Below are 27764 nucleotides of genomic sequence, written 5' to 3' on the forward strand. Positions count from 1 at the left end.
GGAAGAAATGATGAATGCCAGGTACACAGAGAAACTCCAAGTGGAGGCAGCTGATAATGTGTGGCTTGTCTGTAATTTTGTCAACACTTTATTTAGAGTTGAGGAGGAGAGAGAAGTCAACCCTATGGAGATGGAAGTAAAATTAACAGCTATGAGGCATTTTTCCTAAAGCTGATTACTGTGAGTATTTCATACCATTCAGCCTCTGACCACAGTGCTGCTAGTGTTACATCTCCAGGCCCTGCTGCCTGCCTGTGAGCTGCTCTGACAGTGCTCTCTCCACCTCAGCTATCATCATATTTACCCAAAAGATGCTCAGTGACAACCTGCAGTAACTGCCTCTGCAGGGTCACCTTGTGTCCTTTTGGCAGAGGAAAGAGTGCCCCTTTAGATGAACTCTTGTTCCTTGTGGCTCGTTTGCTTTCTTGATGCTCCTGCTGTGGTGACTCATCTGACCCCGGCCATCAACCTTGTGCTGTGTTTTGAAATGTGAGCTTGGTGGCAGAACGAAGGGCCTGCCAGATGTGTCAGTCAGCGGCAGCAAGAGGCTCTTTATACAACAACCAAAAAGAAAGAATTGCAAAAATCCCAGAGAACTTCTGGGGGGAGAGAGGGTTTGTGAAATCTATTGGTTTCTTGTTGCTGGTGGGAGATGCCAAGGACAGACAGGAGCCAGTGTGGAGCTGCCGTGCCTGTGAAATTGTTGGACACAGTAAACCTCATGTGGAAGTCCCCAAGAGCTCAGTATTCTGCACACCACCACCTCGGTAGGTCTGCCAGCTTCATTTAATGGGCTGCAATTATTTTAGATGCTCAGCAAACAGATTGTTACTTATATAAGCAAATAATGCATTTGACCTACTTATTGTAGCTGTAAGTAGAAGATAAGCATTGCTGTGGATCTGAAAAATGAAGTGTCCCATATCTCTGGATAAATTATTCAAGTCTTTGCATATAGTAACTGCTAGTGTTCTGGTCTAGTTGCTTGTGAACCAAAACAACAATTAAATCAAGGAAACAAATACAGACTATTTTTCTAGATAAATGAAGGAGTTGAGTTAAACTTACTGTTTCATTAAGCATTTGCTCTTCCTCTAGCTTTATTTCCTTCTTTACCATTTCCCCCGTAAATAATTTTAGAGTTCACTATTTGGGTGCATCTCCTGGTTTTAGAAATGCCCCAGAGCCAGGAACTCTTTCAGAGATCAGTTTTGTTCAGTGTCTCTATGAGCACTGGGTCAGAAAGCCTGGGTACCATGCCTTCTCCAAGAAGTTCATGAAAGTTCAGCAAATGATTTCCCACATCATTGCCCTGAGCTACGGTAGCTGGTAATCGATAGCAGTGTTGATCCTGTGAAGCCAGGAGTTGCACTGACTGGAGTTTGCCTTTGTTTACATGAGCATTGCCAGATGATACCACTGAGACCTTCAGTGCCCTTTGGGCAGCAGGTAACATAGGAATAAGCAACTCAGCCCTCAAAGGCTTACTGGTATGATAGTGGTGCCCTCTGCGTACCAGGCTCATGTGACATAGGTGTCTAGGGCATGTGTTGATGGGACTTAGCTCTTTACACATACTCAGAAGCATCCCTTTCTGAACAGAAGGGAGATATTTTCTTTTTACAGGTCAACAGAAATGCTGTTGTGCTTGCAGTCATCCCATGGCAAAGCCTGTAGAAACTCATAGAAAATGCAGAGCCTCACCATCTTCTGTGTGATGTTCAGGGAATAGCTACAGGGAAACCTCAGAGAGGGAGAAGGGGCAGCTGAGTGTAGGGTGACAACTCTATGAGAACTGCACCACATCAAAAATGCTGAGCTGGGGGGTGGTGGGGTTAGGGTTAGGGTCACCCATTGCTCTCCATTTGAAACTCAGTCAGTCTGTGGGGAGCTGCAAAAGTAGAGCAATAGCAGTCAGTTTACAGTAAAACAGCAAACTGTCTTCCAAGATGACAGTTAAGATTCCATAAATGCTGCTATAAACTGGAAGGGCTTTACTCATGTTGCTGATCTGTGGCTCTTTCACTGTACTCTGTTGTGACCATGGGTAACTCTTCACTGCTCCAGCTCTGTACATGTTTCTGCAGTAAAGCCACCAAAAAACAAGCACATACACTTTGTAAATTAATTTCTCTGTCAACATGATTCAGTAATTCTGTTTGCACACTCTTCATTAATGATGCTTGTGGCAGATAAGTTCCCATGACAATTGCCTTTCTATATCTAGAATTCCTTCAGCATATATAGAGTTACAAAAATTTTTATTGCCACTGGTACACCATTTGCAAAATCTGATTTGCATATTGCAGACTTCAGGCTGTCTGAAACAGAATGAACCAGCACTTTGAAAGTACTCGTTGCATGTGTGGGCAGTGTGAGGATCCTTGAGGATCCTTCCCCAGTCATCCTCCCACTGCTCCTTCCTCAGAACCTCTCCCACTGGAACTGCCATAACTTTATACCCATGTAATGTCATAGATCCTGGACCATTGTGTCTGGGCATATTAGTTCAAGGATATTTTTCTGGATGAATACTCAGAGAGTAACCTAAAAGAAGTTATGTGAGATTTTCGTTTGCCTCCTTTTGCACTCAGCTCATCAGTTTTCCTGTAAAAGGAGGATGATTCAAATTGACTATTCTTTTCTTACTTATCCAAAGTCTTGCTTTTTCTGCCTTTCCAGAGCTGTGCTGACTGACGATAACTTTTAGCCTCAATGAATAGTACAGAACAGCTTGATTGCAAATAATTTGTAATTATTCCTCAAATACTCTTTTCTTTTTTTTCTTTGCCTATTCAATGTTATCTGGAAAAATCAGGGACATCAATTACTCATTCTTTAAAAGAACTAGGATGTGAAGTTCAAAATATGTGAGAGCACGAGGCTGGGCATTCAGACAGAGACTTAGTTACTTTGTAATTTTTTTAAAAGTTTTTGAAGACCTTTTCACTGTAGGAAAGACTAATAAGCGGGATTCAGTGTGCCAGGTGGATACACAGAGAAGTGGAGGTCTATGGAGGAGAAAACCTGCAAGCCAGTCTGTTCTGGAACATGGCCGTTTGCGGAGGGACTCTCTCCAGCATGCTGATAATCCAAAGGTTTTGATGTATCCTGGCATCTCTGGGTCTACCCTTGTCTCGATGCTGCAGAACAAAGGACTGGCAGCCCCTGCTGTACTGGGAGGAGGCAGTGGCAGCAAGGCAGTGCTGGCTTTTGGGAATCCCAGGCAGGTGTGGCAACCTTGGCATATAGAGCGGGTTAGGAGCTGGGGTGTTGGGGCTGAGAGTTCAGCTTTGTGACCCAGATACACAGCCCTAAACTGAATCTGGCAGTACAATGTCTTCAAGCACAGCACCTATCAGCTGCAGTAGTTGTGTTGTTGCAGTAATGCAGAACTGAATTTAACTGCAGGGCCCAATTCTGCTCTATGTTGTACTGATGTTTAATTCTGGAATATCACTCCCAAAGCCACTAGCTTTCCACCACTTTGAATTAGAGCAGAAATCAATCATTTTAAAAGGCAAAAGAAGTTGTAGCCAAAATAAAGGGACCTGAATACTTTTGAGGAAGTCTCCTTAATCATAGCCTTGAGACATACAAGTAGCACGTCAGTATTATTTTATGACATTGACTTTTAGTCCTTTCATTTTCAGTATAATTTTGTCTTCTTTAAATGCCCAAATAATTTCCAGTAAGAGCTAATAGATTCAGGAGCAGAGAAGAAATATGTACTGCATGAAATCATTGTGCTGAAACCACCTATTGCCTATTTGAATTAATCAGGTGGCTCTTTTTTTCCTTCCATGTGCTTCCCCTCTTTTAGAGGATCTTTTAGGAAAGGAAGAGGTAACCTGCAGGGAAAGGCCTTGTGTCCATGAGGACAGCGCTATTTTGAAAGCCAGGATTTTTTTCGTGACAGAGATACAGTCTCTGATGTTACTTCAATCTAGTGATGATGTTTCTATAATCACTTGTTAAGATGCATCTTTGTGTGTATATTTTCTGACTGTTCACAGTAGGTGAACGTTTGCCTTCAAATATTCCTTGGAGAAGAAAAGATGCATGTTCAACACTGCATGTCTCCAATAACTATTTAAATTTGCTTAGTTTTCTGCTGTTGCTTTCTAATGATAAGAAGCTCCGTGCAAGTTTCGATGTAACCAAATAAATTAAAATAAAAACTTTGTGTTAAAAAACCTTTGAACCTTAACTGGCAAAAGATAGATAGTGAAAGGCAGTATTAAGGGGTAAAATGACAGGCAAGGCCCTGTGGCCTGTGACAAAGAGATGAATTAAACTCAGGTCTCCTGAGTTCCTATCTTCTGCACAGTTCAGAGGACTGTGCCTTTTTAAATTCAGTTTCACTAAGAATATTCAAACTTCACCTACAGAGATAATGAAATCCAACCCAATATAAGCACTGGTGCACAAATGCACTTAAAATGATGTGCAACTTTGAACAAGCAGTTCATTTCATTAGAGCCAGTGGGGTTATTCAGTCTTGAACTTGCATACACATATATATACATATAGGCTCTGTACTACCCTAGAGCTGGATTTTCTCTGTTGAATTATGTGATGTGAATCAGAATCTGTGTATCTGTGATTCAGTATCCAGCACGTTCAGGGTTTAATTAAAGAAATTCTATTTCCTTTCACTCCTGGAGGCTCCTTCTGATAGAGGTATCCCTCAAAATACAATCAGATTAATTCCTTCCACATTTAAAGTCACATTTTTAAGAAATTTAAACATTTTTAGGACCCAATTCATTCCTTCATTTAGAAATAATGTGAATCCTATAGCCTCTTGTAAAAATTGAAAGGGAGGAATTTTCCTGTTACATCTGTTTATTCTGTTTTTTACAGTGAACAGCACAATTCATCAGATTGGTCTGTGAAATTTAAAAGCTGGAAAACACCCAAAGGACAATTACAAAATTAATTTTAATTTTTAGATGTTTTCACTCATTCCTTACACAGCGAGCAAACAATAAACAGCGGTATGACAACATATTTTCATATTTCAGTCTCTCCTTAAAGAGTAAAGGATAATACCAGAAGCACTTTGTATTTCCAAAATTAACTTTGAAAGGCAGATTATCTGGGCGTGTCTGAAAGCTACACGTAACCTTTGCGCTACATACATCTCATTTCAAAAATGTCATATTCTCGGTAGGGCTTCTGTGAGGCTATTTTAGGCATTGTGCTACTTGCTTCGAGACAAGAACCGAAGTTACCAGAGCCTACATCTCTTGTTTTGCTTGAGGTTTGTTAGAGCTGGATAATTAATTGCTTGGTAGTAGGACACTATTAAACATGGCGAGTTCCTGCCCAAGCAACATAAACTTTGTGAAGTTCACTGTTGTTTGCAAGGATTATTGTATCTCCAGTTTATCAGTCATGGTAATTTGGATGGTTCTGATGCAAACAAGGGTCTGCTAGCACAGCATTGTGGCAGCTCCTATGAGGGCAGAGGACCATGGAGCAGATGCTGAGTTTTGTTCCTCTGAGCGCCTCTCATCTCTCAAACTCCTCACAGGCCTGGTGGTCACTTGTGTTTGTGTGTGTCTGTGATAGAAGCACTTTGAGATGGATTTTTAAGGAAAGTTGCACCTGGCAGGGAAAGAAATAGTTCTCACTTTCATTTTTTCCATTTAGCTTTGGATCAGGACCCACGTCCGCTGATGTCTGAGTGGCAGAGTTTCAACACAGGTTAGTGGCAACAGTTTCACCAAGGACATAGTAATCCATGTTGAAAAGCACTTAATTACTCCATGTTTAGGGCAGACAACACAGCAGTATGTGTACCACCAATATGTCAGCATGGTTTGCTTTTCATAGGAGTTTATGTTCTCAGCAGGCACTGAATGCTTTTTCTGCCTGATAAATGTCAAGTACTTCAAGCAATCTTGCCTATTCCTCTCTGGAGATTGCCAAATAATCCCCTTTCATGGAGTATGGGATCTTGCCAGGGCTTCTGCATTCATGCACATCTATCTCTGGCAAATGTTGGTAATACAGAAACTGCACAAATACTCCCTGCTCCTTTCATTAGCTTTGCACAGCTCTGTTTAGCTGCAGGATTCCTGTTTTTTTCTCTATTGTTCCAGGCTGGAACGGTAGTTCATGATCCATGTTCCATGATAAGGTGTCCTGTAGAATTCAGCCCTTGCCATGGAGCTCTATTTCAGAGTAGAAACCTTTGCTAAATAAACTGAAATGTCTTGCATCATTAGCTTCTTAGAGCTAATTCAGTTTGCCTCCTGAATGTCCCCCTGCGTCCAAGGGGAGTTCATGGTAGATGACGAACAGTTCTCCTGTTCCCAGTCATGATTAAATGATTCCTTTGTTATTTATCCATTTACCTGTGTATTTTCTCTAGGAAGTCTTATACTTTGTGCAATATATGGGAGGTAGATACTTTTTTCCTTTTAAAGTTCATAAAATACTTAAAACATTTAGTTCAAAATTGTAATTTGAAAAGTCCAATTTGTCACAGAAGGAAAAAGATCTCAGTAACACACCACCTCCTGGAAATAGATGGTTTAATAAAATTAACTATGGCAGAGGAAAAATGCTTTAGAAACAAAATGGAAAGTAAATCACTTTGTCACATTTTACTCTGTCTCATACAGCAAGATTGGGTCATTTGACCTTTTTGTTAATAATGTCACCAAGATATTTTAGGCTAATGCTGCATATCATGCAACAACAGATGAGGCTCTGTGTGTCACTTGGTACTCAGTTTCAACCCATGCAAAAATACAAGACTAGATGGCAGAATGTCAATCATTTTTCCTTGACATTTCTCATTTCCTCATTTGTAATGTAATGTAATTTGTAATGTAATTTGTAATGTAATTTGTAATGTTGTATATGCAAACTACAGCACCTCAGGACAGGTTTAGACCGTGTGGCAGAACTTAATCAATTGGATAAAAAACTGTGAAAATGGAAGGAGGGAAGAGGAAAATATGCTTTTTCGAGCAATTTTTTTGAAAACACAGTACTTGTAACCACTTTTGGCTATTTTTCAATAAAAATATCAGCTAACACTATCCTTGAATGACCACTGACACAAGAGCATCCCAAGTTTTGATTATTTGTCGGTCCTTAACATCTCTGCAGATAAAGAGATGAAAGAGTGGGGATGTGGCTGTGAGGCAGAGCGTGTTCTCAGTGGGACACCCGTGGCACAGAAGATGTAGAAACCAGCACACGGAACAGGGGTTTGAGGACAGCAGAGGATCAGGAAACGTTTCTATCTCAGGTATTCATTAAGGAGCATGAAGCACAGGGAACAGAAGACTGGGAGAAGCCTCTGTGTACAATTTTCAGATGTAGCTAAAATAGAGTTCAGGTCATATGCAACACATTCACAAATGATCAGACAGTTTGTGCCAGCCATTTACTCTCTTTATTTTGATGACAGCAATCTGAATAAGATTGCTTTTGACAGGGTTGTAAATCAGATTAACAGAGGTGTGGAGAGAGGATTGAGATCAAGTTTATGTCAATAGAATATATACAAATATAATTTACAAATAACAGACTAAACAAAAAGGAAATAGTAATTTAGCTGCAAGCATGGCGAGAAAGATATGCTAGCATTGTCAAATACATCAGGAGTAGTATTTTCTGGAAAGCCCAAAAGATTCTGGTAGCCTACATCTCATTCCCAAAAGTCTAGCCTAATACATTCAAGAAAATTAATTTGGGTTAATTAAAAAGACAAATTTAAAATGCATTAGGATATATCCACACAGTGAAAAAAATTATCAAGCTACCAAACACTCTTATCTGTGGTAGCTTTTGCATGTCCCTAGCCTGCTGCAAAGTGGAACACATTAATTAGAATCATCATGAAAGCATAATATGATTTTTCGAGTGTTATTTTGTTTCTTTTAATTCTGGAAAGATTTCTTTTTCTTTTTGCTTTGTTGTACCTTAGTTGTATGTTAAGCTTAAACAAATGCTGCTGATGAAGAGTGGTCTCATTACTTCATATATGTACATGTGCATATATGTACATTCGCAGCTCCATATTCCTAAACAAAACTTGTTTATCATCTGCCTGTACTGCTGTGCCTTCTGGGAATTGAACAGAGGTTATTTAGCAGATCAAAGCAGAATTGTGACAAAGTGATAACACTGTGTTTGAGTCCTCCTCTGATACCGACCAAGTCACCTTAGTAAGGTGCTTTAATGCAGGTGTCTGCCAGCCCTGGGCCAGAGTCCTCGCAGGTACTGTCCTCAAAATACTGTCTTTGAGCTGGCAGAGCAGAGCCTCACTGCTGGCTTTCATAATATGTTTAAGGTTGTTTCTAAGAGAGTATTTTTGGCTCCATGAGTACTGCCTGCTTGGTTTAACATCAGACGTTTGCTGGCTGTTTGCTGGTGGTTCAGCAGAAGGTGTCTGGAAATGTCTGAGCACTGAGTTCACAGTGGCAGATTTGGAGCAGTGAATTGCAAGGAACAACAAAGTTTGGAAAGGTGGGAAAGCTGCCATTCAGAACTGGCCTGTAGTATAGGAGTTTTTTGGGGTTGGTTTGTTTGTTTTGTTTTTTAATTGGGAAACTTGCTAATGAGGTGTCAATCACTGTATAGGAATAGAAACAAAGTTTAATGTATGTGGTAACTTTTGTTTCTGAATAAGTTTGTTGAATCTGCTTTGGATAAAAACTAACTTCACCTAAACATTTAATGAGACATTTTATTAACCCTAACATTTAATGAGATGTTTTATTAGCTCTTTATGCAAAGTGAACAAAATGCAATTTCCATACATTTCTTTATTGTTTAGTTCATAAAGGATAATTTCTAGGAAACCCTTGACCTCTCATTTCAAATCAGTTTCATCACAATGTTTTGATTTATAGTTTCAAAGACAAGGTTCCTATAAATAACCTGTGTGGAAAGGATCTGAGTCTGAGATACTTTTTTCCTCCTTGACTTAGGTGAAATCTTGTAAATAATGGGATAGATTCCAGATAAATTAGGATTATCTCAACAGTAGATTTTACAGTTTGTGTATGAGTATTTCCTTTCTCAGTCACTGCTGAGAGAGTTGATGTGCTTTATGCAAGAAGTTACTATAATTAAAAAGGTCTTGCTTCATCACTGTGTCACTTCAGAGTTACATCACTGTCATGCCAGTATGAATGTCCAGGACCTTAATTGTTCTCTTGGAGCCAAAAGGAGTTAATTTTGAAACTTAGTGTTATGTCTTAAGCAACTCTTTGGATCTTTAAAATCCCACAGTGATATTTGAAAAGCATAATATTTAAAAATGGAAAGTCCCCTGTCCCAAAGAGTTTGGGAAAGAACAGATGTCTCGGAGGAAGGGAAGTGCTCACTAACTACTGGAGTGTCAGAGCATTCTGGGGGAACTCTAGGAGTGTTTTGAATATAGGGTTATTTTTACAATGTTCTACTGATGTAATACCAGAGAAAACCAACAACAAGCTGGTCCCAGGAAATTCATTCCAGAATTATGACACTGTAATGGAAATCTTATGGTTGACAAAGTGTGTTACATGCTTCTGATTAGTTTATATTTTGTTCTGTTTTCAGTGTCAGCCAAACCAAGACCTCACAGTGATGAATACACAAAGAAGATTCCACCTCCTAAGCCGAAACGAAATCCAAACACTCAGCTAAGCACATCTTTTGATGAAACATATATCAAAAAGCATGGCCCTATGAAGACAACACTCACTAGGGATGCCTCTTTATCGCAGGTCAGCAGTCCTGCTCCCGACACAGAGGAAGAAGAGCCTGTTTATATTGAAATGGTTGGGAATATTCTCAGAGACTTCAAAAAAGATGAGGATGACCAAAGCGAAGCCGTCTATGAGGAGATGAAATACCCTATATTTGATGATGTAGGCCAAGATTCAAAATGTCAATGTGAATATGACCATCACACTTGTTCTTCTCAGTGTGCTACTCCCACAGTGCCTGACCTAGATTTCACCAAGTCTTCAGTGCCATCTACTCCCAAGGGCTTGCTTTGTGATATACCCCCACCATTTCCAAATCTGCTTTCTCACAGACCTCCACTGCTGGTGTTCCCACCAGCACCAGTGCAGTGTTCCCCAAATTCTGACGAGTCTCCTCTAACTCCACTAGAGGTCACAAAGCTTCCCGTTTTAGAAAATGTGTCTTACATCAAACAACAAGCTGGAGCTTCTCCATCTTCACTGCCACCTCATACACCAGGCCATCAAAAACTGGAGAAAGATCAGACAGCATCTCATGGAACTAGCACCCCTGGGCACACCTCCTCACCTCCTCATCCTTCTACCTTATACAGAACACAGTCTCCACATGGTTATCCTAAAAGTCACTCTGCCTCACCTTCTCCTGTCAGTATGGGTAGGTCTCTCACCCCCTTAAGCCTCAAAAGACCTCCACCTTATGACTCTGTACATTCAGGAAGTCTCTCAAGAAGCTCCCCATCAGTGCCTCATTCTACAGCCAGAAACACATTGCAAGAAGGAGGAAAGATGGTAAATGCCTCTGTCAGTACCTACGGGTCATCCTGTCAGAGTGGTTCCCGTTCTCGGACACCCACCAGTCCTCTGGAGGAACTAACCAGCCTCTTCACCTCAGGACGAAGTCTCCTGAGGAAGTCCTCCAGTGGCAGAAGATCTAAGGAACCTGCAGAAAGTAAGTCCTTGATGTAATTTTTCCTCATTTTTCTTTTTACAATATATCTTTCATTAGATATGTTAAATATGTTATATATGTTATATATATTAGATACCTCAGAAGTCTGAATTCCTTATATATGTTTCTTGTAACAAAAAGAAAAAATAGTATTGTCAAAATCACTTTGGTCTTCATATTGTTATATTTTTAAGCTTTTTAAGTATGTATACTGCAGTACAGAAGTACAGTTCATGACTTGGTCTTGCAAAAGAAATCAATTTTCATTAATTTTCCACAAATGTAATGTTTCCATGTGAGTTGGGATCTTCTTACCATGGCACATCCTTCCTTTCTTGATGGATGCTAGGACACAGTCATTGTCCAAGCAGTCTGTAGCAAAATAAGCAAACAGTTCTTGTTTGGATTTTTTTTTGCCAAGATCCAGTGATCACCCTTAACTTGACCAGTGATCCCGGCAAGTATGATACCAACCAGAGGTACCAGCTTAACTTTGGTTAAGCCTTGGTCAAAGGCTGGAGTCGATGATCTTGGAGGTCTCTTCCAACCTAAATGATTCTGTGATTCTCTGTAAACCATTCCTCTCCTTCCCACTGCCTCCTTCTGTGCTGTGACACAGAGTATCTCTTTCAGCTGGGCTAGTGGGACTGGCTGGGAGGTTGTGCTGTGAATTGATCTGAAAACCAACATGATCTATAACACACGTAGCCTATAAACCCACACACAGAGAAAAGCACAGGAGGAAATTGTGCAGGAAAACCTTAAGCCAATATTGACTTGTCATATGCTGTATCATAAAATCACTGCCCCACATACATTCAGGTTTACAACATGTTCACTTCTGAGCTAGTGAAATGTGGAAACTCCTAATGATATCAACAGGAGTCCCACAGGTGCGTGAATGCAGAACCTGGCACCCGTATTTCTGTTGCAAAAACTTTCCTATTCAGTGGTGCCAAAGACAGTGTCCCACAGGGAAAGGTCACCCTAGCACCTCTTGTCAGAGTGCAAAGCTCAGGACGCTTTCTCTTCCAGCTTCAGTAAAATCAGTTTATGACTTTGAAATCTTGTCACCTACCTAAAGGAAAAGCTCTCTTAGGAGAACAACTGATCTCACATTTGTGTAGGTACTATATTACGCCTATTTGGAAGCTGTAACATATTAAATATGATATGATAAGCTACTCTAGTTTATACCTGATAAAGGAAGGTACTCTGGTTTCCAGGCTACTGCATCACTACTGAAGAGAAGTGAATTCCACACTGCCTTTCAAGTTGTGTTTCTGCCTCTCTCTTACATTACTCATTGCAATGTGGTCACATCACTTTGGGACACGCTCAGGGGGCTCAAAAGAACACCCCCTCTGGGTTTCCATGGCAGAGGTTGTTTACCTTGCATCTCTGCAGCTTAGTGAGTACATGCCAGTGTGTGAGTATCAGGGAGCTTGGTGGCAATGGGGTGGGTTGGCCTACAACACATTCCTCCTGACTCATGGAGTTTGCTGCCCCAGCCTCAGTAGTATTATTCTTATTTATCTCTGTGGACATCAGGAATAATGACTCTGAAATCAGAAGGTGGAGGTGAGAATGGACTTAGCAAGATACTGAAAATACTACTTGGCACAGCAGCTTGCTTAATTTGGCTTTAATATTTTCATGCCTGCAACCATTAATCCTGTTTTATGAATATCTCAGCTCCATGGGTTTCATTAATTGATTGCAGTAGTAAAAATTCAGTAATGCCAGATTTGTGTGCTGGATGGGAGCAAGTTTGTGTCTAAAAGATAAGATGATTCTTGTAATTGTGAGGGTTGTGATGTGACATTTTTAAATAATTTCAGCGAAGCGTTAGAGAAATTTTGGCAAAGGGCATATAATATTGAACATTATTAAACATACTTCTTATTCAGAAGTGAGCAGAAATCCCCTGTAAACCCCATGCTACACCAGATCTACCAAGTGAGCTTTATAAGAAGGTTTTATGCTCACCAATGTAAGCAGGTTTGGAAACTGTAGAAATTCCTGCAATGAAGAAGTCCTGGGACATTTCAGCATATCTGTGCTGCTGTCTCATATCTACCTCCAGAAAGATATTTTCTATATTTCATTTGACTGAAATTGAATGCAAACATTTCAAGAGACTTTTCACTAATAAATTTAGACTAAATCTTGCCCTGCAGATCTGTACCAAGAGCAGCTTTCTTGGCCTCTCAAGGAACATTCTGTTTGCTCCTTGGGAAGTAGAAATGTGTTCCCTATTGGTTACAAACTGTAAGACAACAGAGATATGAAATGGAAACTGTGTTCATTTACTTTAAGAAAAACACATTTGTGCTATAAATAGACACCAGTGTTGAAAAGACTCTGGAGTGCAGCTGTGTTGAGTAAATGAACAGACTGCTCACCTAATCCGATTGTAATTTGTCTGGTATTTACAGTATGACTTAATCCTGTGGGATTACTGCCCTGAGCAAGAACCAGGTTTGTCTTCAGATATTACAGAGGTAGAAGACACTCTAAGATTTATAGAAAAGACATATAGGTCTAACATTTTATGTCTTGAAATGATCCACCATAAAGAATCTAAATTGGGGGATTTGAACATAGAATTTGACCAGACTGTCACATTTACATGTCATGATTATACATAGTGATAGCAGGGGAGGCTGGACTACTCATACAATATGTTAATGAAACCTTGCTCTTGCAAATCACACTGGAAGCCTAAGGCATTCATACCGTTCTGGGTTAGGTTTTTAAAGCAGTGGGAGAGCAAATACATAGAGTAGGACTAACTGGGACCGCCATGGTTTTATAATTGTCATGTCAGTGTAATTTGCTCTCAGCATACAGAAATATTTCCAGAATCTAGAGGATAATAAACACACACACAAAAAAGAAGGTATATTACTATTATAAAGTCATGCCAGGAAATTAAGAATATTTGCCTCTAAAATATAAAATTATTCTGACCACATCTCAAGCAATTTTCTCATTGAATCCTCCAAAACTCAACCCTCTGTGACTCGTCTGAAGCTCCCACTACCATATGCTAGTATTAAAAAAAAGGCACAAAAATAAATTTTGTATTCAGCTGAGTGCATTTGGAAAATATTGCAGCAATTACAGAGATAATTCTCTCCACTTTATTGTTAGTACAACTGATTTTGTAGAAGTTTGGCATCTGAGTCCAAACTCCAAATGTATTTGCTGGCTTTTAATTTTGTAGCGTTTTTGAGTGTTTTTTTTTTTCAGGAGGTGGGACTGTACGAAGATTATTTCCAGTCAACAACTCTAATATACAAGCAAAGCTGTCCTTTTAGTTTTTCTGTATTATTTTATTCACTCTTCTGCCATTTTTCCCTTTTTATCCCCCTCCGTTTTATTTCTTTAGAGTTCTTTTGCGTTAGTGAGAAATTGGGATCAATCATTAATACTAAGGAATCTGTCACCTAAGGGCCACATTTTCTGAGGGTATGAGCTTCCACTGAAGCTCCAGACATGTTGCTGAACACACTCAGCATCCACTGGCTGCTGCTGCTGTGATGTGTGTATCTGGATTTTATAAGCAGCTCACTTACTGTGCTGCGTTCTAAAAATCCTCTTGTGTGCTCTTAGCATCTTAAATATGCATTACAGCACAATTATGAAAGTGTGGAGAAAAGAACAAAGAAAAGTAAATTGTAAGGCCAAATCAGAAGTTAAAAAAAATTTGGTGCAAGATGATAAAAAAGAAAGGCAGAAAGATGGAGAGAGCCCTACAGAAAACTGAAGAAAGGTGTAGGGCATGAAAAATGTGAAAGAGTGGAAAAGATAGATACTATTAATTGTCACTGACTGTTCCTTAACCCTTCTTGCCTTTGTGTGGGATAACATTGGTAGTGTGCCCTAACACTTGGCTGACCCCTGTGAAATATAACTTCAGTCCTCAAAGGTTAGAAGGAAACAATTTAAAGGGTACCAACACTGCCAGGTGTCCTTTTCTGATGTGGTTGGAAGATGTTTAGGTACGACCACTCAATCCAGCTGTGTTGAATGACACATTCCCTTTGTTGTTACTGTGAGCACTGAGTGCCTGTGTTACCTGTGTCCTTCAGTAAGAGGGGACTATGGAGGGAGAGGGAGGGAATGGTCTTGAGGTTTTCTGCAGCTGCATTTGCTGCTTCTGTCTTTTCTGCACCATAGAAACACGCTGTACTCCATGGTAGTACAGCACTGGAGTCATGTGCCTAAGGCTACCCACATCCTAAAGAGAAGCTGTTGTGCATCTGCACTGCAAAGGCTTTAAGGCTCTGTGTGGCTTCAAGGCTCTCTGTGTGAGATGCTCCTGTAAACCCTTGTTAGGACCAGCCTTTCTTTTTGTGTATCGGTTGTTTCCTTTTTTTAAGGCTTCGGTTTCCTCATAATTTCCTGGGAACTTCATGCCAGTTTTTAGCAAGTATTGCAAATATTCATCATAACTGCACAACAGAATAGGTACCTCAGCTGTGTGCCCTGACTGTGTCTGTGCTTGAGGTGTGAGATCAGGACACAGGACACACAGCAGCTGGTGGGGGTTTTTTTCCTAAGCTGCTCTGCAAGACTTTGGAGCTGCTTTGGCTTTTGTCTACAGAGTTTCACTCTTCAGCTTCTAGTCACATATAGGGAGGAAGTTTGTAAACGTGCTACTTTGCAAAAGCAGTTAAAGTGATTGAAAATTGGCATAATTATTAACATTTCCTGTTCTTGGCTGGTACACACTGAATTAGGAATCTAAACCTGTCAAGTAATGGGAGAAGGGGAGGGGTGCTGAAGTGGCTCACTTGCTACAAAGGAGCTCAGGTTGATTTCAAGAGGCTGAGACTTAGAGTGGGATATTCTACTTTTTTTTTTGTGGTTTGGTGTGGTTTAATGCTGCTGCTTTCCAGGAAGTGAGAAAGCCCATACCACAGAAGTTGTGGATGTCCCACCCCTGAAAATGTTCAAGGCCAGGTTGGATGGGGCCCTGAGCAACCTGATCTAGTGAATGACATCCCTGCCCATGGCAGGGAGGTTGCAGTTAGATGATCTTTAAGGTACCTTCCAACTCAGGACATTCTGTGATCCTAAAGAAACTTCTGATTTCTTGTTAGGTAGAACAATACGTTGGAAAAGAGAGTTTGGGAAATGCATCAAGTGAAAATGCACTCCATGTAGGCCCATATAACCTCTATCTTTGTGCATTAAGCCCAGGATGAGGGACACAGACAGGGCAGGATTTCAGTTTATGCGTTTTTAACAGAGTTCAGATGAGAAATGCTGGCCTAAGGAGGATGAATTTTGGATTCCATTGTATACCTACCTTCTCATTTGCTTTTCTGCTCAGCCTCTGATATCCTGAGGAGGAAGAGCTTGCATGCAAGACTAGGCTGGCCAGAAAAACCATTATAGATACTTCATTGCATACCATTGCCCAACTACTGCACAGCTGAGTCAGTATTAGAGACTAAACTTTGAATGCCTACATAATTTCTAACCTTTAGATTAATATTTTTTCCATGCTTTTATCTAAAGGGATGTCAGCTCCATTCTCCATCCCTTTTAGGCATTGTAGCAATTGATTGCATGCGGTATGAATGCTGTGTTCAGTCCAATCCAGCTTTTCAGAAATAATACTGCATAACTGAAGTTACTCCTGAACCTTTGAGCCAGAGGTGAACTGACTTCTCCACACAGGAGAAGCAGCCATTTCCCTAGAAGTTAGCTTTTGTAATCTGATGAGCCATGATATGTATGGGATTAAATGAGATGATCACAGCAGTCACATCTCATTTGACAGTCCTGAAATTAGGCCTGAAGGCAAACACTTAGTGGGAGTAGGGAAAAGTGCCAGAGGAAAAGGTAAGAGAACACCAGCATTGAAGAGAATTACACACTTTCACCACTGCAAGGATATGATCTTACCACTGTTAATTGCATTTAGCTAAACCTAAAGAAGGCTCTGACATTGCCCATCAATTACTATCTATCAAGATATAAGCAAGTAAGGAGTTGCAGCATGAGAAGTACTTTCTTTAGGTGCTCACCAGTGAATGTATATTCAGGGCAAGAGCCGTGTACACCTGCACTTGCAAAGATTGTGAGCTGCCTGGCCTGCTGGTATGAGTTAGGTCTCTACAGCTCTGTCCTTCACTAAGGGTCACGTCTGTCGGGGAGCGTGTGATTTTGTGAAGACAGCACTGAACATGATTTAAATGTACACATGGGGATGACCAAATGTCAGCATCCTTCAGGAGCCACATATTTGGGGAGAAAACGACATTCATTTTGCCATTGAATGGTCTTGACTGCTGCTTCAGCCGTGTCTCCTATTGTCCTTCACCAGTAGTCCTTAGATCCCTAGTGAGAGGAGGTGCGCTCTGGACTAAATATTTTGGTTTGGATCCTCTAGCCTGGCCAGCTGGAGGCTCTTCTTGAATCTGATGTATGTTCCCCAATTAACAACCACAGGAAATAATTGGAAAGAAAAATCATAATTCGTCAGTAAGGTCTTTCAGCTAAGCCCACAAAATATTGAATATGAAATCAACATTTCACCCAGGTTTACTCTAAGTGAGAAGGAGTGAGCTACACAGCAAAAGTACCAGGAGGAAATGTGGGAAAGCATTCATGGCAGCTCTGTGGCAGCTTGCACATCCCTAGGTGCTAATTCTGTGCTGTAGCTACACCACTGCTGCCCTATTTTGCATTGCACACCAGTAATTCCATTCTTTCTCGACACCCAGGATAATTCCAGGTTTGAGAACTTGTTTTCAATGGATAAATCAATAGGCACCTGTTCCTTGACTAAAATGCATGCTATGTTGATGGTTGTCTTGCTGCTTTCACAGAAAAGCCAGCATGTGTATTTTAAAGGCTTTTAGTCATATCCCACTGATGGTGGGATGTTCCCTCCATTTTTAAGATGAAGGAATGTTTTTGTTAGATGCAGTTATTAAAATAGAAAACAAGCTTTTTGAGATTATACAAAATACTTTTGCTAATTGGTACCGTGACATCGTCTCCTCTTCTAATTCAGCAATTTAGGCTTATCAGGAAATCAGGTCCTCCCGGGATTGTGACGATATACAGAAGCATTGAAGAAGACATAATTTCATAAATAATTGCTCAGGTTTTTCTGGAAACAGCTGCTGTTTCTGATTGATGTATACAGATTTATTTATTCCTTCTGTTTATACTACTTGACTGTAATATATATTCTTTTTCTGAAGAAGAAATAAAATTGTAAGGGGTAAAAAAGAAAAATTAATAGAGATAAAGCTATTCTCTCTTTGTTATATTTCAAGTAAAAGTTGATTTCAGGTAAAGAACTGAAATAGACATTTTCTCTTTATGTTTAATGTACAGTAAGATGTGAGATGTCTGAGAGTTGTTAAAAATAGGGGGGGAAAAATGCCTTAAATTCACTTACTGGAACCTACTTCACTGTGTTGTGAATAAGCAAAGTGGCATGTGCTGCACTTAAGGACATGGATAATGATAATAGGTTCTCAGTTTTAAGTGCCATTGATTTTTTCCCCCTCCCCTGAACAGAGCTTTCTAAGCCAGAGAAATATCTTGACCTTTAGACCAAATCCTCAGCACTTATAAATCACTGCTTTTTATTTGAAATCGTGAGAGGTACTCCAGTTTATACCATCTGTGTCTCTGGCTTCAAGAAAATAAATGCATCCTTTGTGACTAGAACAGCTTGTATTCAAAATGGTGTAGTGATATAGCAGGACAGTGAATCAGAGAGTTTATTGCCTTTTTGTTTCAAACAGGGCCACACAATTTATGACCAATTTATGGGTGCTCAACCTTAATGGTAAGAAATGCTTAGTGCGGTGATGTTTGCCATAAGCATATATTAACTTCAAAAAAACCCTGCTAAATACAATTTCTTAAATTTTCCCACTATGTTTTTTTACAGGAGGTGGTGTCAGTGTAAGGTATCAAATCCTCCTGTTGTGAAAGAAATATGGGGGTAAAAAAAGAGGATAAGAATGGAATTACTTTGATTTAATAGAATGGTGCAGGGTTATTTATGTAGCTTCCACTCAGGAAGTTGGTGCAGATGCCCTGGATGAAGCACGGCCAGGATGGCAGTGCCAGTGGTTTGATAGGACAAGCTGCTCAGTCTTTTAGAACTTGTCTTTATAACAGAATACTGTACCCTGAAATGCATCTTTTTCTTAATTAAGAGTCAGATTTTCTTTGCATTAGGATTCAAGTGAATTTTCGTTTGTTAAGTCTTGAAAGTAAAACCACAGATTATTGGTAGGAAGGCCTTTGTTTGTTTTTAGGAAGCTCCATGTTCATATAGCACTTTGAACCCCATTTGACATGTTCCACAGATAGGTATATAGAGATAGTACTTAAGTTTCTTTGCTTAAACTGAATCACAGGGAAGGAGATCACAGTGTTGTTTAGGAAAATTAATCAAAATCCCACAGACCTCACCACCACTACCAAAATAAGGACTGTGAACTTTAGGATGGTGCAAGTTTCAAACACAACAGAACATAACAATTTCCCCAAAATTATTAATGAGAGGAAAAAAATAATTTTGCAAACAAAACTCACAGTTTTTTTCTCTAGGAACTGGAATACCTACATCATATCTAGAGGAGCTACTTAAGATCACTGTTAAATGAAACAGTTTTGCAATCTTGTGATCTAAAACCTGATTCAATGATCTCTTGAGCTGCTGTCATTGCATCTTTACAAGAGATGGAGTTTAATTAATGCCTTATCTGCACTTACAGTGACACAGCTATAACTGTAGAACCTCTTGAGTTCTTTGAGGGGAATAAAGGAAAGAACAAGGCTTCTTCCTTCCATTCCAAAAACCTCCAATATTTCTGACTGCTATTTCTCCTCTTGATATTTCTTAAAATGCCTTTATCTTACTGATCCACATAACAAACACTGGCAATTTCTTGGGCTAATTAGTTGATATTTCCATTTTTAAAGAACATACTTTGTCTGGCATGGCTGATTTGATTCCTGGCCGAGCAAGCTCAATTTTTAAACCCCATCATTAAAAACCCAATCCAAAAGTCCTTGAAGTATGAGATAAGATATACGTTAAGGGATCCAATTATAAATTATGGCAAGAGGGGTCCTCTCCTTGTCTTAGGCTGCTGTTCCTTGCAGAACCACTCTGCACTTAGGTTTCTTGAATGTAGCAGTGAATAATACAGAGTGACTGAATGACCACATGATATGCTACACATTTTTGTCAGTGCATTTTCTAATCTGCCCATAGAATCACTAAGGTTGGAAAAGACCTTTAGGATCATTGAGTTCAACCTTTGACCAAACAGCCTTAAGTTTTGACCAAACCAGCACTAAGTGTCATGCCCAGTCATTTCTTGAACCCTTTCAGGAATGATGGTTCCATCACTTCCCTGGGCAGTCTGTTCAAGTTCTTGACAACTCTTTCAATGAAGAAATTATTCCTGATGTGCAACCTGAACCTTTCCTGGTGTAGCTTGAGGCCATTTCCTCTTTTTCTTTCGCTAGTTGCCTGAAAGAAGAGATAATATTCTGAAAAAGAGTCTTAGACCAGTCTTAGACTCTTAACGGAGAAAAGGTGGATATGTTTCTCCTTAAGTTTCTCTAAACCTTCCAGGACTTCATCAGTAACAAGAAAATCAAAGAGTTAAAAATAGCTTTATTTGGGTTATACATGTAAATGATTCAAACATCAAACCATGAAATTGCTGGGGTGTACAAACATGCAAGGTATAGATAAGGTGAAAAGTACAGGAATGTTGAGGAAATAATTGTCAGGATAATCATGCATATTAAAAAATTAGGTTCCTTTACATTCGATTTGATGTGAAGGTTCACATTCCTTTTACTCCTCTGAACAGAATTATCCATCCCTAATAATTATTTTATTGTTAAAACAGTAACATGCAATTAGCACTTTATCTGGCATTTAAGAATGAGTAAGGAGAACTATTGTTCTTGTAACTACTCATCTGAAAGAAAGAAGCTGTGTGTTTAATTTTACTGGAGATAGCAATTACTTTATTTTTGTCTTTGAATTCGTGATTCAAAAAGTACCTCCCTCCAGGAAATCTATAGCTATTTTACTGTTCTGGCAGTATTTGTGTAATTTGTATGTAGTTTGTGTGTGCTGTAACACATACAGAGACCCTTGTGCCAGCCACACAAGCTGCTCTGCTCACTTGTGAAGGCAATAATAGTAAGGCCTTACAAGCACAGGCATCAGCCAGAGCTGTACAAGGCCATCTGCAGTTCTGCTTATTTCCTCAGGATCGGAAGTCTGTGCTGGCATAGCTTCACGGATGCTTTGCTAGCAAGGGTAAAACCAGTTCACAAAATGAGACCTCTAATTAGAAAGTGGGGAGGGCCTAAAATAATTAACTTGTTAAAGGGCATAGAAAGCCAGAATGACATAAAGGTTTTATTCTGTGACTGGAAGGAACCCTGAGCTTTAACTTGCAGAGTAAAAAGTGCCTGGGACCCTGACTCAGCCAGGCTTGGCACAGAGGCTGCACAGAAAAGTTCGTGTGCTTGTGTCTGGCTCTGTAAAACAGAGAGCAGAATTCAGCTGAGGCCAGTGTTGAGACGTCAGGATTCTCTTTTACAGGTAATGTGTTGTGGTAGAAGGGGAGCTGTACAAATGGGATGTGTGTTCCAGTAATGAAAGGCAAATTTTCTAATTCATTAATGGAGCCAATAAAGAGAAATGCATTAATACATTTTTTTTTTTAAAAGAAAGGTAGTTAAAAAATATATAAAATAGTCAGTAAAGAATTCATTTTCACACCAACTTTGTAGTTGATTTTTTTATGTGAACATATGAAAGTGAGGGTTTCTGTCTCCAGTTTTCACAACTATCTTTGCATTTTCTAACATTTACTACTGAATCTGGAGGAAGACATACAATTTGGAAGAAATGAAAGTGGTCAAACAGCGGAAAAACCATATGTTCAAACTGCTGAAATAGTTCAAGGGCTGTTTTTCTGCAGAAAACTTGACAAAAAAATGTTGACAAGTTTAATATAGTCAGGACTACTATGAAAGATGGATGTTTCTGAACTGAAGCTTTGAAACATAAGGTCATGAACTTTCCACGAGAACATTTTTCTTGAAGTGTCTATATACTTTAGCTCTTTCGGCTCATTCTTACCCTCTCATTTCTTGCCATACTGTGCTAGGACATGTGCAGGACCTATCAAACCATCATGTCCTCAGCCAAACATGAAGGGTGTATTTTAAGAACCTGAATAACAGAATGAACATGCAGTGGACAGGGCTGAGACGTAAAGCCTTTAAGAAAGAATGGGCACCATCTTCTCTTCAGATTGAATGCCTAGTAGCAGTTGGGCAACTTTTTGCAGTCACTGACTTCCACAGTGTCATTGCATGGTTCATCTGACACTGTTTTCTTCGATCAGTGTGGAGTTTAGGGTGGCAGTATGTTCTTGTGTGCATACATGTGTTGCTAAGTAGTCCAAGGCTGATGTCAGTGATACCAAAGTTTCACAAGACTGCCACATTCAGACTTTTCAAACTAGTCCTCTTCCTTCTTCTCCTACTTAAATCCTATTTGCTTCAGACAGTCACAGACCATGTTCTTACCCACCTATGGATTTGAAATATATGTGTACAAATTTAGGTGCTTGACTGAAAGGGCAGCCTGGATAATCAGCAGGAGATCTGGATGTACAAACTAGGTAAGAGAAATGTTTGCAGCTCACCAGGATCAGCTGTGCTGTACATTCATGTGAATCAGCATGGCTGGCTAGCCTCTAGTAATAACTGCTGGAAGGAAAACCCTTCCTCTGTTGAAGTCAATGGCAGAATTCCCTTTTACTTCCTGTAATTAGGCTTTTGCCCAAACAGGAACCTGGAGGACATCGGCTTGTGATGAGGTTCTTCTAAGTGCAAGTCACCAATTTCTAGGATTCCCAGCTCTGAAAGGAAAATAAAAAGTGCAGTGAAAGTAGAGAATAAAGTATTCTGCTTAATTATGTAATGGTGACTAGTCTGAGTTAAATAGAAAACTTGTTTGTAGAGTGCCAATAGAGTGCCATCCTTGTCAAAATTTTAATGTTTGGTTAATGTTTGGTTTAATTTTGAGAGTCCCAGGACATCGCTTTTATTCATTTTAGTAGCACATCTGTACAGTACATATCTTCCAGACGTGGATTTTTCAGTCAGATGATGAGGCTGTGGGGTGATTTGCAGCAGAACAGGCACACTGGAAAGATCAAGAATGGTATTGGAAGAAATCATTAAGGAATAATGATGGCCCCGTTGGAAACAGGATATATTATATTGTCATTGCTTCTGTAATATGTATGTAAAATATATATGATCATCTTGGATCAGTCACAGAAACTTAGAATTGTTAGGATTGGAAAAGACCTCTAAGATCCTCAAGTCCAACCGTCAACCCAGCACTGCCACCATGTTCACCATTAAACCATGTCCTCAAGTGACATATCCACACATTTTCTGAACACTTCCAGGGATGGAAAATGGCTCTTTTTAAACAATACTAAAACTATGTTTTCCCTTATTTCAATCAGTATAAAAGAGAATTTTTCCTCTTACAATAGGACATCAAACAATGTTGAATGTATGTCTTACCATGCAGAATTTTTAAAACTTCATCTTTTAAGTGACAAATGGTGCCAACTGGAGTCTTTTGAAACGTAAAGAATTCTCTTCTGTTTTTCAACCAGATTGTAACAGAACTTTCATTGAATATTTTTATTCCAAAGCCTTGATTGATCTTTTGGTATAAATCTATCCTTTCTTTCATTAGTCTTCGGTTAATTGCATTGTGACTTTTTCTTTTCCTGTCTTGTTTTCCTAGCCAGGATTGCACACTTAGCAGGTTTGAGAAAGCCACAGAAAATCACCTAAATGCATTTCTTCAGCAATCCTTCTTCCCCTCCCTTTGCTGTCTGCAGCAGACAGATGTGATCTCTGCTGGATAAAACAAAATAAACCCTACACTGCTCACAGAAACATGTGCTCCGTGAACGCCGAGAAGCATTTCAGTCGTGTCTTCTTAAATGTTAGAGGGTTTGTGAGACTCTTTCAGGCTTTATATTGATTTTGCATGGAACTAGGTCAGAGCTGCTTTTAATTGAACAAGCTGGCTGCTGCAACTCTCACTTAACTGTAAAAAAGGGGTATTAAAAATTGATATGCAAAGCAAACTTCTGCTTAATTAGCAAGCGGATGAAGTCAGAATAGACAAACCACCATAGTTAATAAAGATGAGGATATGGGTTTCACTGACAGTGTAATATACTCTTCTTTTTTTTTTTTTTTTTCTAATGGCTTAAGCACTGAACATTATCCATGTTTCTTGCATGCGGCATTAATAGCCGATTATTTTTCTTTGGGAGAGGTTAGGATAAATTTACAGCTGTGCAGATCAGACAAAGCACCACACATCAAGAAATCCATTCAAAGACAGCTCTAATTTTTAAATGTGCAATAAAGGTAAATAAAAAGCCCAGCTGTGCAGAAAGAAGAAAGTGGGATTCTCTCGAGGGCTGAGTATTGCTCTATGTCCAGTGTCTGTGGCAGTGGTCAGTCAGCCGGGTGCAGGCTGCTGTCATGCTGGCAGTGTCAGAAGGGACACCTGTGGAGCTGTGCCCAGCCATTCCCCTGGTCAGGACCCCGGGTTAGACACAGCTCACAGCTCGGCAGCCCTGCCCCAGGTACAAGGGTAGGAGCTGCAGCCTGGGACATGACTCAGGGAGCTCTGATGATCACACATGCTGGCTGCAGTCTAATCCTGCATCTCCACCCCTCCTGATGGCCACGTGTGCCCTTAGGGATTCTCTGGCTCCTGCTCCTTCAGCCAGGTTCATTGTAACTGGATGAGGTGAGGTCTGACATGTCGAGGCTGGAGGAGATCAGGAGTTCTGACTCACATCTAAACTCTACCCAAAATGACTTACTTTGCTTTACACCTGTATGTATATGCTGTGAGTAGTACTGTTTAATTCCCCCAATATGCAAGTTCTGCTTAGAGTGATGTATTATTTATTTAGGTTTGTAACAAACACACAGGAAAAAAAAGGAATAAATTATTAATGTATGGATTACCTTATACATTTCAGCTCACAGCTGAGAGAGATGGCAGAGAGCAACCCTCAATTTAAGTTCCTTAAGACAATTGCTTTTCTTTCTTCCTCCAAAACCCCAAGCAGTGATAAAGGTTCTGCAATTTATCACTTAGCATTGCACTAAGAAGCCACCTGGACCTGAAATTAATTTGTGTTTAAGATCAGTGGCAGACTGGCCACAGATTTACACTCATTTGAATGATAGCTTTTTAGGTAAGATGTTTTCTGTAGTTGTAATTACAGTTTTCTTTGGTCCAAGTTACAACTGGCTCAGTTTGTTTCTCACTTTCTTCAGCATTTCCAAGTTTTCTGGTACCACAGCTCACTTGCCAGCCTTGCCTAGTATGCAGCAATTCGAGGACATGTCATAGAGAGGAAATTTTACATGCCAATTATTTGTAAAATATGTACTCCATTGGAGATTTTAACCACCATCTTATTCTTTAAATGGAAAAGCCTGAGATTCAGGTGAAATAAATAAGAAAAAAGCATATCCTTGAATAATGAAATACAATGACAGCTGGAAGTGCTTGAAACATTTGAATGCCTTTATGGTAGTTTAACCAACTGTGTCCATAAATATTTAAAGAAGTGAATTATTTCTTGAAATTTACATTTTTATGTACCATTTTGGTGGAAGAAGTATTGAACAATAAAGATGCTTTCCATAATAATCTCAGCTTTCAAAATATAGCACTTGACTGTGAAAAGATTTGCCGGTGGCCATCATATGATTCAGTGAGCTCCCAGCATAATACTGAGCTTTGATAGTTCCTAACTCCAAATTAAGGCTTATAACAGCACTAGGTAACCTAGATCCCATCTGTGTTTCTGTGCTTCTGAAATGAAAAATGAGAAAAGAGCTGTGCAGCAGCTACTGTTACCTTTCAGCACTGTGTCTATGTGTACATGTATACATCTGACTGGTAAGAGTTTGTGTTTTCAGTATGGATCAATGTGAATAAATTGGCCATTTAAATCCTGCTGTAGCTGTTATAAAAGGTCACTGCGCTGAAACTATACTGGTTTGTTTTTCAGTCCATGATAAGGTCACCACCCTGTAGGTAACTATAGCCATCAGCTACACTCGTGCTCTGCCTTCTGTCCATGTCTTGTGTCAGGCTGTAGGAGCAAAAAGGTGGAGTAGTGAATATGCTGCTATGAGATACCATAATTTGTGCCACTGAGCTTGCTCCATGGAGGTACATTTGCAGCAGGTAGTTACTGACAGTATAAAATCATCCAAGTGATGGATGGGACAGTCAGCAAATGCATCAGTAACGGGCTGAGACCTGGGAGGGGAGCTCTCTGCATTTCTGGAGCTGTCCTGGGCGCATCAGAATTGAGGTGCTCTTTCAGTCAAGAAAGAACTAGCAAAGTGATTTATTTTTTTTTAGTTGAATTTGAATATGATTCCCATTGACATTTATTAAGGAAGCTGAAATTATTACAAAATCGTCCCCAAAATATTTGAGTAAAAGTGAGGTAATAATTTTTTTTCATTTTTTTTATGTGTTCACTAGTGAGCAGGAAAGAAATATTACAGAAAACTATATAAAACATTGACATGTTGTTTTACTGTCTGTGTATCAATGTTACTGATAGTGATCACCAAATAATAATGATTCAGGCTCTGTGATGGGTTACACAACATTATAAACTGATTCAATCTGCTTTTCATTTTTAGGAAATATTAGTTTTCAGATAAACTGTGAACTGAAAATCCCCAAGAAAGGATAGTGGAATGTAAATTTACAAAGTCTAGACAGCCAGCTGAAAACTGATTTTCTACACCTTATGAAGAACAAGACCATAAACCAAATCTTTATTTAGTCTAAATATTTCCATAGTTTCCAGCTGGTTGCAGAGAAATGCTGTGCTTTGATTCAGCTGATAATAAAACTAAGAATGCACAAATCATTTTTATCAGGCAACAAGTACAAATGCGTCTCTGTTAAATAAGCTGAAGTGGATAAATCCTTAGCTCTGCACTCAGCCAGAGCATTTCCACTGTAATAAGGGCTGACTACATGAGTGGGTGACATTTCAAAGGGTGGTGTTCAAGTAGTGTCAGTGGGACACACACAGAGAAGGTTTACACTAATGTAATCACAGCATTTCCAGGAGCAGCTGAATTACACAGTAAATTAACTCTATTGAATGATGCACTAAGTTGTTAGGGTATTTGCAGGGCCCAATTCTGACTTTTAAAAAACATATTCTTGTCTTTTGTCTTTCTCTTTGTTTTGCTGGAAAGAATAAGCTGCAATCTAGACAGCATCCTGTATTGGTGTGGAAAAGAGATTTGTGTGCATATCCAAAGAATTTTGTAACTTTGTTCATAGCCTTCCTTTCCCAGACAAGTAGTAGCTTAAAAAAGTGAATGTTTTTGGTATAAAGAAAAAAATCAGATATAACTGTATGTCTCTGTTACATGAAAAAGTACATTGCTATTTTTGATAGCTCAATGCTCAGAAAAAAATATAAGAGCCTTTTTGTTGATAACTGAAACAGTTCAAATCTAGTAATAATTTGGGCTCTCCATCTCTTTGCACAGCTCTTTGTATTAGAAAGTTTCTCTATGCAGTCACAGGCAGAACTGTGTTACAGACATCTTGTAGCAAAGGTCCCTGAAAGGCAGATGTCATGTTATATTGATACAGACTGTTATTCAACCTTGTACCCTGCTGGGGTTACCAACTAGGAAAAACAAACAGTTTGGATTTTCATTGCAGTGTCTTTTTGCATACATTAAAGTAGGTAAGTGACCTAGAAGTTCATGGAAGAGGTTTGATTTTTGAAGGTCTTTGTCACATGAAGTGTCTCTGAATTTTATTTATGATTCCTAAACTGGGGTTGTTTGATCATTTTCTCATGAAGTGTTACTACTTGAAGGTTGTGGTAAGATATCCTTAACATTAATTTTTACTGTTAACCGATAGTCATTCACGTTCATTGAGG

At 39.5% G+C, this 27764-nt stretch overlaps 1 protein-coding gene across 3 annotated transcripts in view; it reads left to right on the plus strand.

Moving 5' to 3' along the window:
- The window catches only part of NYAP2 (neuronal tyrosine-phosphorylated phosphoinositide-3-kinase adaptor 2), a 137376-nt gene that overhangs the window by 71168 nt on the left and 38444 nt on the right, over positions 1 to 27764 (plus strand). For 2 of the 3 annotated variants that reach the window (XM_027751235.2, XM_027751234.2), the window contains exons 4-5: positions 5659 to 5712; positions 9574 to 10671. In XM_027751235.2, the coding sequence (XP_027607036.1) occupies positions 5659 to 5712; positions 9574 to 10671 (1152 nt within the window). The remainder of the gene's footprint in view (positions 1 to 5658; positions 5713 to 9573; positions 10672 to 27764) is intronic. The other variant, XM_027751236.2, reaches the window with a different exon arrangement.

The sequence above is a fragment of the Pipra filicauda genome, unplaced genomic scaffold (assembly GCF_003945595.2).
Source record: "Pipra filicauda isolate LSUMZ 115617 unplaced genomic scaffold, ASM394559v2 scaffold199_size1391877_pilon, whole genome shotgun sequence".
NCBI lineage: Eukaryota > Metazoa > Chordata > Aves > Passeriformes > Pipridae > Pipra > Pipra filicauda.